This window comes from Sprattus sprattus, assembly GCF_963457725.1.
Source record: "Sprattus sprattus genome assembly, chromosome: 1".
Classification (NCBI taxonomy): domain Eukaryota; kingdom Metazoa; phylum Chordata; class Actinopteri; order Clupeiformes; family Clupeidae; genus Sprattus; species Sprattus sprattus.
In genome coordinates this window covers 46,841,563-46,853,884 of record NC_137920.1, presented here as the reverse complement: position 1 = coordinate 46,853,884, position 12,322 = coordinate 46,841,563, and the positions used below count along the sequence as shown (strand labels likewise).

Below are 12,322 nucleotides of genomic sequence, written 5' to 3'. Positions count from 1 at the left end.
CTCACTACCATCTTCTCATTATGATGCAAACACATGAGTACCCTGTAATATATGGACAGATTCTGGGGCGATACCATTGGCACCATTGCTATGGAGCGTAGCTGCCTTCCAAGCGGTTGACCCAGGTTCAATTTACGTAATGATCCATTTTTATGTAAGGGATAATGTATTGTCCGGAGGTCATTCTACAAAAATAATTCCCGACGGGGCGAACAACACCCCGACGCGCAGCGGAGGGTGTTGTTTTGTACCGAAGGGAATTATTTTTGTAGAATGACCGACGGACAATACATTATCCCGCTTATTATACGGGTACTTGCCAAAAACGATAGAAGACATTCCTCCAACATATCTCTTTTTAATGATTTAGGTGCCGTTTCATGTGTCCCGTTTAGAAATAAATAGTTCTTCAAGCAAATAGAACTTTGAAGTTTCAGGTGTTGCATAGCAACCCATTACTTGCTGACTTCAAATTACTCTCTACTGTTGCGTTAAAATGACTGGACTTCTGGCGGAATGATATGAAAGATGTGAATTAGAAGTACAAAACCCGTTGCCAATGACAGCGGTGATTATCTTTCGCAGAGGTCTGCTAGCAGGAATTAATGTATGGGTATGACGTAGGGATGGCCCATTCAAATCAACGGTACTTTTTGGAACATTCTGAAGAGCCGTATAATAAGAATTGACAATGGTCAGTTAGTTTAATCAATTTATGATGTCACAGAGCTACTAACTAAACATACAGCCTACACTGATTAAACATACAGCCTACACTGACTGAGCCACATCATGGAGTCATCGGACCACAATTGTTCTCTTGACCCTGTCCACTGGCCAACACCAAGTTCCCTAATGAAATGGAATGGGAATAAACCATATGGAGAGAAATCTACGGAAAATTCGTCCAGGGCAACAGTAGATATACTACTAGCACACAAAAAAACATAACATTGAAACTACTGGTATGGAATCGAATTCAAACACTACCACTATGCATCTGAATGCATTACATTGGAATGATGAACACTGAAAACCGATTGCTGCTCTGATAGGTAACCCAAGAATGCATTCACTTTCTTTGTACTTCCTTTCTAATGCTAGCCAAGTTACATCGACGTGATATTACACTACACTAATGTAACTGATTACATCGACGTGATGTTATGCTACACTAATGTAACTGACATCGACGTGATGTTACACTACACTAATGTTACTGATTACATCGACGTGATGTTGTACTACACTAATGTAACTGATTACATCAACGTGATGTTACACTACACTAATGAAACTGATTTCGTGTGAGCAGGTGAAGCTAGGTTTCATGTGTGGGTTTGCTTAGGCCACTCATGTTCCTTAAGTTGTACACAGCTTTACATTTGCATTGTTCCACTGTACATTATTGCGTTACACAGCTTTACATTTGGATTGTTTCACTGCACATTATAGCGTTTACACAGTGTGTTCTGGCCACACAATCTAACTAATCCACAACAGTTCTAATCATGGCATTACAATTTTGACCAACTTCCACATTATGGAACATTCCGTGAATTGAATTGATTTCCTAAGCAAAAATGACAAATAGACAAAAATGAAGTGGACTTAACCCTGTTGTCCATCATACAAACTGATATGAACACACCAACTGTGAAAGTCTGCTTCTTCAAACTAATCACTTATGGAATGATGAAGTATCGGTAAAGTCACACATGCTTAACCTTAAAAGAGTGAAATATCTGCTTATTTTGTATGTTCTGACCATATTAACTTGACCAACACTTTTGGACAAGAACTAATAGAACTTCCTCCTCTCTTGAGCTGAACATGCAGTACTACTAAAATCAGGCATGGTGTCATAACTAGCTCTTCTACTGGCAAGATTGCACTTTCAGTTCATGTTCAACAGCCACATGTAGAACACAAACTCATGACATGTTGCTTTTTTGTCCAAGCATGCATAAACAAAGATATATGCATGCTAGTTGATTTGAAGTTCCTCTTCTCTCCAAAAAAGTCAACAGGAAACAAAAAGGGAAGTCAAGAACATGAGAAAAGAGAAAAAAGAACACAAAATCTGCAAAGGCATCATACTTTATGCATCATGACAAAGAGGAGAAAGAAACAATAAAATGATATACGACTAATTTTACTATGGCTTAACCAGATTTTATGTTTCTACAGATGATAGGTGGAACAACCACAAAACAGCAGCCAAACCGCATCCTTCACTTTTACACGAAACAAGAAGTATAAATTCATTAGCAGAATTTGCTTAAAAGGCACCCAGTGCAACTTTCGAGGCTTAAAAATAAACATTCAATTACTAGTCTTTTTTACGCGTAATACGTTTCAATAACTCCATACCATTACATATCGACATTCAAGGAGCAAAGATGAGACGTCGTTGTGTGGTGAGAACTGATAGAAAATCGATAACAACAACAATCGCCGCCATTCTCTTTATTTTTTGTGACCCACAATAAATAAAGCAGAATTCCAGTCAATGGAAAAATGGCCTCTCCCCACCGGCGATTGTTGTTGTTTCTATCAGTTCTCACCACACAACGACGTCTCATCTTTGCTCCTTGAATGTCGATATGTAATGGTATGGAGTTATTAGGTTTCCTCCGGTAGGAGGTAACCTATTGTATCTGTTAGTATTATTCTTGTTCCATGGGAGTCAATGGCAGCCCCTAGAACCATATGGTAACTTTTTGTGAAATTTGGCACACTCATTAAGGACAGTCCCTTCTTCATTCACACCAAGTTTCATCGCTCTCAATAGACCACTCTAGCGCCACCAACAGGTCAAAGTTGGACTTTTGTAACACACGCAACTTTTGAACGGTATGACCGATTTTCAAAAATGAGGTACCATTGGATTCCCTGGATCAAGACGAATTAAACAGACCCTATGGCGTCAATTTCAGGTTATATAGATTTTCCGCTATTTCCGGTTTTATCAAAAACTTTTGAAAGCCTACTCCTCCTACAATTTTTGGCAAATCTTCTTCAAAATCACCAGAGATGATCTTCAGACCTAGCCTCACAAAAGTAACTTTTTAGAATTTTGATCCTCACAACCGTTTGTCCGGTACAGCCACTCAAATTCAGCAGAAAAGTCGCCAAACAGGAAGTGAGGTCATATCTTGGCAAATCTTTGACAAATTAACACCAAACTTGATATGTCACTGGAAGACACTACAACATGTTGCCATGTGCAAAGGCAACTTCATATCTTGAAAAATGATTGATATAAAGCAAATTGGATAGATTGTTAACGCTAAAACAATGCTTTACACATCAACAGGTCAAAAAGTGATACTCTGATTGAATCACAAGTTCATGTGAAGACACTTGAGAATGTTTAGAACACAAATCTGACTGTAAGATGAAAAGTAGATTTTTGGTGAATATTTGAAATACGCATGTTTGGCTAATTGCTAGGGTGTTTCTCAAGTCTGCCTCTCTGCCCCTGCCCCTCTGGTCTTGCGCGCGTGTGCGCTCCAGATTCTCTCTCACACACACACACACACACACACACACACACACACACACACACACACACACACACACACACACACACACACACACACACACACACACACACACAAGCACACACACACATCATTTAAGGAAATTTAGGGATGACCACACCCCTTCTCACTCTTAGCTTGAAGCCATGGCCCTTGAGGATCTTCAAAGTAATGCATTTGAAATGTATCCCATTGGCAAGTCTGCAGCATGGATTTTTCTACACAGTGACAAATTGTCACAAAAATACATTTTTCCCTGGTTCGCAATGTCTGGAGGAGGAAACCGCCATCGCTGCTTGCAGCTATATTTGAAACTTACTACTTGTAAAAAAGACTAGAAATTGAATGTTTATTTTTCATTGAATGTTCATATAAAGTTGCACTGGGTGCCTTTAAGTACCATTAGAATGCAAAGTACAGAGAATGTTGATAAAGATGTCTGGTTTTGGTTCCGTTTCTGTCCTATCAATGCAAAAAAGAGGCCTACATCTATCTGCATATATCAGCTGATATATCAGTATAATAGCCTGAACATGATCCATGTTAGTGTTTATATTTGATGAAAATAACAGATTTGTGTAGTGTAGTCTCATCTTAATACTGTTATAATGATACATAGTGTAAATGTTAACAGGATTATTCCAAATACCTTTAACTTCAAGGTCACCAGTCCCTGTCTGACCACCATACTGACTTTCCAAAGATGAAAAGGTGAGGGGAGAGATGCTGGTAAAGCACTGGGCTTCCTCCCCAAAATACCCATTGCCCTTTTAGCCAGTGCTCCATTTCCACTGAGTGTGCTCATCCCAGCCGTGCATCTCTCCGTCTGACCCCTTTAAATCTCCTCTTAATGTCAATACTAATTGATGCTGATGCACTTAGAGCACTTGAGTCTGAGGGAAATGCACAGCACCCCTGCACCCTGTACCCTGCACCCATAGTTATCAAAAGGAACAAGTTTGACATGACTTCCGCAGGCCCACTATTGCCAGCATAAGGTTTGACCCAAGCCAAGACCACACACCTCATAGCCCTTCAGTTCCATTCTGTGGACATACTATTACTCTTCAAGGTTAGAAACCATCGGTCATACATTGCATGGAGTTGTTCCAGTCTTTCCAAACAGACTGTCACAAAAGGGAGTTGAAAAGCCAACACCTCAGGAAATAATTTCACAACAGCTTTTGTACATCACTGCAACAGTATTTTGTCTGCCCTCGTATTTTAATCCAAATGTAATTACATTAGTCTGGCCTCAAGACCTATACATTTAGCTTAATTAGTTTTAGGTATGATTAATTAAGATCAGATCTCTTGCTGGACTTTTTCCAGTGTGTGTGTGTGCATAAAAACATACATTAGGAGAATTGAGGTCTATGACACAGAAATCCTTCAATCTAGAGTGGATAAACAGGGAAAATGTACACATTTTATGACAAAAAGTCGTTTTGGAATGAATCAGCATTACGTTTAAATGGGTAAACGTGGTTTTATGGGTCCAATTTAGGTCTCAAATGTATGTATACTCCAACCAAGCAGAAGGAGAAGAGAAGCATATTTTCTATGGCGCAGACAAGCCTGATTAGAAAAGCACATGTGAATACTTCTCCCAGAGGCTGGACTGTAAACCAGGGACCAGTTCACCAGGCTGCTGATGGTTCCCAGCAGTTTCACTGCACTGTGGATGAACTCTCTGGTTCATCTTTCGTCTGTCTACAAAATGACAAACTCACTTTGTTCCCTCTCTCTCAGTCTTGTGTGCCCCTCCAGGGCAACAGAGGGGATCGCTCTCTAGTGATTGAAGACAAAGTGACAAGCCAGACGGTTTGGGGCCATTAACTGATACCTTTGTCCACTGTGTCACGGCTCCCAGATATGGCAATGTGTCACCAAAGGCTGCCAATATGCATCGTAGTTCTCACTCCTGTTGTTTACCTCGATTTCAATCCGGTGCAGTGGCTGCCATTTTATTCATACAAAGAAATATTAATTTCTGTTCTTTCAGCTGGGGATTATTGATAAAACTCTAATGTACTTGTTGTACATAATTTGGCTAATTACAGGGCCTGGATAAGTTATGTTTCGTAAAGACTCTGCCTACTATTGTGTTTAAGAGACACATTCAAAGCAAACTAATCAATCAAGGCGAATGTCAACCCTCTCTTCTAATCAATGTCTCAGCTACAGTCCTTTTCTTTCTCCATCAGCTCTGGAGAACAGAAATCTTTCATGAACACCCAATCTCTGAGGGGCACAGAAAAAGCCGCTGCAACTCATGTGGCAGAGGTCTGGTCAGGGATCCCACTGAAGTCTGTTCTGTACCATAAAAACCTCCTTCAAACTATTAACAGGTTTGGATAATAACACTGACATCATAAATAAACTGAAGCAGTAAACCATGCTACAAAAGTCTTTATAGGCTACATGTAGCTATACCAAAATATTTCCTCAATCGAAAAACATGCTCAGCTAATCCTTTAAAGGATGCTCAGCTAATGGCTATAGAACAATGAGATGAAGTTGATGAAAACTCAATAAATTCCATTAAGTAGTTGATAGTTGATAGCAAACAATTAGGATAAGACATATGAGGACAAAAGAAGGTTACATTCCCAGTGTTTATCCAACAGCTGCAGCTGTCAAACTGTGCAAATTCACAGAGAGCCCACATCCTTACCTGTCTTGTGACTGCTCCTCATACATCCTTTCCTTGCCCTCCTTGAAGAGGCGAATTGCCCTTTTAGATTTCTTCATCAGGCTGTCGATGTAGACCTTAAAGTATTCATTTTCACTGAGCTGAATAAGTCTCTGATTCTCTTCATATTTGCACAATATCAAACGCAAATGCTGGTATGTGTCTGGCAATATATCCAAGATATATGGAGGGCTGTTCTTCAGTTGTAATCTTGGGTTCTGGCAAAGTCTCACCTACAAGCACAGCACATAATTGGAATTATTTTCAGGAAAATCTCAATTAAACAGAAACATGAAGAAGAGCATGCAGAACATTACAGTTATAAGCTTATTTTATAAAGAAAATATTCTAGGCTACTTCTTTTTTTTTGTGTGAGTTGTCAGAAATGAGGGTACTGGCTTTAAAACAAATCCAAAACATGTGAGATAGATTGCACTTACAACTTTATCCATTAGCTTCCACGTCTTTTCTACAGTCCGGCGGTCAGCTGCAGCTTGTTTTGGTGGTCCAACTGCATCCTGAATGGCGTCAATGATGCCTAAAATCCGGCCTTTTCTGGGGTTTGGTCCACGTCCACCCGGATTTCGGCCACTGAGAGCAGCTGCCATTTTCACTCAGTGTATTTAAATGAAGTTAAGTTTTTCGGCTGACCGTCATGGAGAGGCTAAAAAAGTAACATTGACAGAGCGAAACATACATTGTGCATGAGTTGGCCAAAACAGTTTTGAAACAGGTAGCACAGTATACAGGCTAGCCGACTTGTTACTCTCCTAAACCACGACTTGGTTATAAACATCTGGCTGTGACGTTAACGGTGGTTAGCCTAGGCTACATCCTGAGAGAACATTTTAGTAACAAAGTAGATTTTCATTTCATCCATGGTTACAATTCAAGGCTATTTTATTATGCACATAACAAAAACAAGAGGAAGGAAGAGTAGCTGTTTAATTGTGTTGTGTTGCCGGTTGTTATAAGTTTTATACTACCCTACACAGCAGAGTTTGTTACTTGATCTGTAGGAGAGAAGGAAAGTAGTTTAACGTAACCAACAACTGGGTTGGTTGGAATACAGAAACACCGAAGCATTAGACATTGACAAAGCGTATATCTTCCAACAACAAGCAGGATAGGCTACGGAAAACATTCTGAAACTCTAGACTTACTGCGGCAAAAGATACGGTAGCTGCCAAAGCAGGGAATGTCAATGGAGAGTTCCTGAGTTGAAGCAAAGAGGTCCACCAACAAAATAAAAACGCTACGACAACCTCAAAAGAAATAAAATACAAAGGAAACTCCTACAGTCCAACCAAACGAGCGAGCTTATACTGAATATCCGTTAGTGCCTTCACCGAAATGTTTACTCTTCCATTTTCGTCGCTCGCTGATATGACTGCGTGTTTAAAAATCAGAAGATTTTACAGCATAAGGAACAACAGCATTGCTGAGCCCCGCTCCCCTGCCCTCTGAACAGTGTATTTAGAAGGAGGGGCAGAATAGGCGGTTACAATGAAGCAATCGCGCTCGAACAACCTATCACAAAACAGCAGGGGCTTGTACCGTGGTGATAGAGACCGCTCGTCACCAATTGAAACACCACTACATGTTTAATATTTGCGTCGATTTAGTATCAAATAACTAGGTGCTATTTGTTCTGTGGGTTGTTCTTTTTAGGATCATGCAAATCATTTAGTCTTGATCACTTTCTAAAACGATGTGCACATGGGCCTTTAAACCACCATAACTAGACAGATGACTGGAAGTGGAATTGAAATAAATAATTCGAATAGCTTAGTCCATCTTATTGTCTCGGAGACCTCTACTAATTCTACATTTCAGAAAGCAAAAAACATGCTATGCAGATGAATTGAAAGAGCAGTGCTTCATAGGGGTAAGGAGCTGCACAGGCCAGCTTCACTGCATGTAGGAGTAGCCAGTGTGCATGAAACCTAACAGTTGCTGAAACCTCAAGCACATTAAAATGGCTTTAAATGCTTCCATGGGCAAATATTTTAATGAGATAGCATTTTCACTTGGATTCTAAAATGTATTAAGAGAGTAAACTGTGGATGACATTTTCAGCTGCATTTTTACACAGAGGAAAAATGAGTTACTGTTTAATACTCCACGTGAATGAGCAACATAGGTCTTGATATTAGCCTATGGTATTTTAATCTTCATCTAACCAGAAAAGCAGGTGGTTTATAATCAATTTCATCAAGATATTCAGGAAACAAAACAAAATACAGAAACAGAGTTTTAGGTTTTTACACCTCAGCCTAAACAAGTGGCGAGTAAAGAGTAAATCCACAGAGCTAAGAGACATCCATACTCATTCTATATGTGTAGTATGTGTCTAGTAGTGTAGTATGTGTGTGTTTGTATGTGGGGGGGGGGGGGGGGCATTATATGGTGAGTGCTTTATAAGTTGTTGATTCATACTAATTTAGGTGTCACTTTTGAACTGTATTCAATATAACATCAAAGTTGTATAAAGTTATGAAGTTGCTGTCAATGCGCCCAATGAATGCTGTTCCAATCAAAAGGAAAAACATGGAAAATGAAAGTGGCATTGACTTCATTCCAAAGACTCCTACTGCGTGTAGGTTGACTTTCAGGGGGCACATGGTTCCGTTTCCCTCAGGTGACCTATAGAGGTCAAGTATGCCATAATGGCTTAGTTCTTTGAGCTTGTCATGTAAGAGACCAAAGGAACTCCCACCCAAAGTGATCTATCAACTGGTCCCTGGGGTTGGATGTTATTTCAAGAATGCGTGACCTACTCAATGTGTTTTTAATGCAAATGTAATATGTACACAGAATTGTATAAATAATGCAAATTACTTTCTATTAAATGTGAACTGTTTTTGTAATATATGGGAAATATCTCAGGACACACTGATACATTATACAATGATACAGTGACTCTGTAGAATCTTTTCTCCCTTTTCTTTCTTTTCTGCATTTTATGGCCAGTGTGTCTGGAGCCCTACAGTCACACATCCTGAACCATGTCCATGGCAACCAAGCTATATAAAGATTTATGAATGTGTGCGTTTCCCAGATAAGACTTGAGAGTTCTGTCAGGGCGGAAACGGCTGATGATGAGAAACAATACTCTCTTCCAAAAGACTCTCAGCAAGAAAATCAGAGCTGCAGCTGGACTTGAGCCTGGTGACCTGCTTCCGCCATTCTGCTATGATCAGGAGTCAATCCCCCATAATCACCTGATGGCCAGCTTATTTATGCCATTGATGACCTTACTGGTGTGGCATTACTAAACTGGGAGAGGGCTGTGTATGGTCATACCTTGTATTTTAATCTTCTGGACACTCACATTTTGCAACTCTGTTTTTAATCTGTGCTGTGCTGTGCTGTCCATGTGTTGATTTGGTCACTGGCTGTCATTTTGATTGTTGGTAGCTGTAAGCTGATGTCAGGACATGACCATTGGAAATAAAGATATGCTAAGGTCAAAGATCATATTGTTCAGCAAAACTTGATTCAAGTCTCTCTCAAGTCTCTCGTTTCACTTCCTCGTTGTCCTGGCAACACATGTTCAGCATGTTCTAACATTAGACTACCTCATGTCTGTGACCACTTAAAGATAGAGCAGTGGTGTTGGCCGTGGTTACCTTTTTGCAACTCATCATCCTATACACCACCTTCTTTCAAGTCCCTGCCCTGATACAACCTTGTTTGTCTTGCACAATTGAAAAAAAAATATATTGATCTTATTGGTAAGGGGGGATTCATTTTCTTTTTATTTGATTTGAATTCAAATATAAATAAAATACAATAACCTTTAACCCCTTAAAACATGTCTAAATCTGCTTTTCGAATTTGTCCTCCCAAGAAAGCATTCAGTATGAACATTGTGTAACAGTAACATTTCTTATTAACATTTCTTTCTTACTGGAAATGTTCATGGCGAGTACAGGTGTTTACTGAAAATGAGAAAGGAAATCCAAGTGACGTAGTGTGGATGCGTGGGCTGCACCTTGCATCACAGATCTCCTGTATTTATATTCCCGTTCGCTCTGATTCACCACGATGTCCTACTACTAGGAATTTTAACTCAGGAAATGGCATCTGTGCGGAGGAGGTGGGCCTTCGAGTGCAATGTCAGCCTTAAAAGGAAGTTCCTCTTTATTCCCTCTCAAAGCCTTCAGTGGCGCTGTTGTGAAACGTGATACCCAAGGAAAGTGAGAGGCCCTTGGCCCAACTCTAAGAAGGCGTACCAGATGACTGCCACCAGAAAAATGAACACATCTCTGAAACATGGAATGACAGCATGCCAGAGGAGGTATCAGGGCGTGACACAGCCAAAAGCATAGGTGCTTTCAGGAATACTGACATTTATTTTGATGAGTAAATAATAAGAGCTGCTGTAGAAGGAGAGTTTATGTGATTCCAATCAGAGGGATTCAGTTACCTCATGGAGCAGGATGATGTGTTCACTACTACCTCATGGAGCAGGATGATGTGTTCACTATCTCATATGGAGCAGGATGATGCACCCCTCTGTCAACTAGCTAACTGTGTGGTCTTCACACAAACACAGCTGTGACCTCACACCCTTACACCTACTGAGAAGCGCAACTTAAAGTGGCTAAATATGACAACACCAAGACCAACTGTATTCCAACACTGAAGCACAAAATGGCAGTGCTCTAATCTGTTCTGACAGTGCTATAAGACTGTTTAAGGAAACAATGTTTCACAAAAAAAATCACAATGCTCTCTGATTATGAAATTATTAAACTTTAAATTATTAAAGCTCAGAACTTCAGAGGGAGAGTGACATCCATACTGGAGTTTATAGTCACAGCTGTTTCTAAATTAACATTGCAATTTAAAAGAGGTCTTTCAGTTCATGGGCCACCTAGCAGACATCAAAAGATAATGAAACCATAGTTAGTGACCTTCAGTTTAAGACACTTTTCAGAGCAAATACAAAATACATCTTTTTTACCAAAGCATGACCAAAGTTATGAGATGACCCAAATAATACAGGCAGCTGTGTAAATGTCAAGCATGACAGTTCAAGCGCTGGATTTGCCAGAACTGAATTTCCCGATCAGATGTGACCCAGAAGGGCTTTGGATTCAAATCAGACAGTGTGTTGTTACACAGTGTCCATTACTGTGTGGAGAAGTTGCTATTAAATATGGCCTAAACAAACTGCACCCCTCTTTTCAGAAAACCTACATGGATCCATGACCATATGAGGTAATGGGCATCTGATAGTTTGAGAAAAAAGGAATAAGAAGTTAACTTACAGGTTGTTGAACTTCCAAACTTATATTCTAACTCAATCTAGACTGACTTTTTAATCAGTGCTTTATCAGGGGGGCAGCCAGTAGGGCTAACTGTTTCCAGTGGGGTTTCACATGCCTGCCCCTCTCACGTGCATTTGGTACCTCTTCAGAGGGGAGAGGGACACAGGGATCCCCTCCAGTGTGATTGAAGTGAAGATGATTCATCTACACATCATTTGAAATGTCAAAGTCCTAGAACACATACATTCTCCATCTTAGTTAGTGCAGCTCATCAAACCAAAGGTGTGAGGCTCCTTGAGTAAGTAGATATCATACAATATAATATAATATAATATATAATATAATATAATATAATATGGCAACGACAGTACTAGCATTCTGATTGGCTAATGGGTAGTCATGCCAGCCGCGCATTGACGTTCTAGCCGGTCTGCGGTTTGATAAGTGTTCTTATTGCACACCCCATCAATCTTAAAAATGAGTGATACCATGTACCAAGTACTAAACATTACAACCTTAAAAATTAGCGATCTATCAACAGCCATGAGCATGTATTGATAGAATCAGGACTCCTATTATGAAATTATCTGAGAACAGGAAACCAGTTGAATTTCGTGGTAACATGACAGACTGTTGATTGAAGAATAAAGACTCAAGAGTTCGCGAACATTTTGATATCGGGTAATACTTTATAGGACTTCAGAAGCAGCGAAAATGTGTCATTGAAAGTGATGATTAAGACTTGACTACTATAGTTTGAAAACCTTGTGTTTAACTGTAAATTAAAGCCATTTAAGCTGAGC

General features: G+C 39.8%; 1 protein-coding gene across 1 annotated transcript in view; it reads right to left on the bottom strand.

Moving 5' to 3' along the window:
• The window catches only part of cblb (Cbl proto-oncogene B, E3 ubiquitin protein ligase), a 62,916-nt gene extending 55,337 nt beyond the window's left edge, over window positions 1-7,579 (bottom strand). The window contains 3 exon segments of the mRNA XM_080839517.1: window positions 6,223-6,473; window positions 6,681-6,904; window positions 7,404-7,579. Coding sequence (XP_080695643.1) covers window positions 6,223-6,473; window positions 6,681-6,848 — 419 coding nt within the window. The 5' untranslated portion in view covers window positions 6,849-6,904; window positions 7,404-7,579.
• Window positions 7,580-12,322: the final 4,743 nt, after the last annotated feature.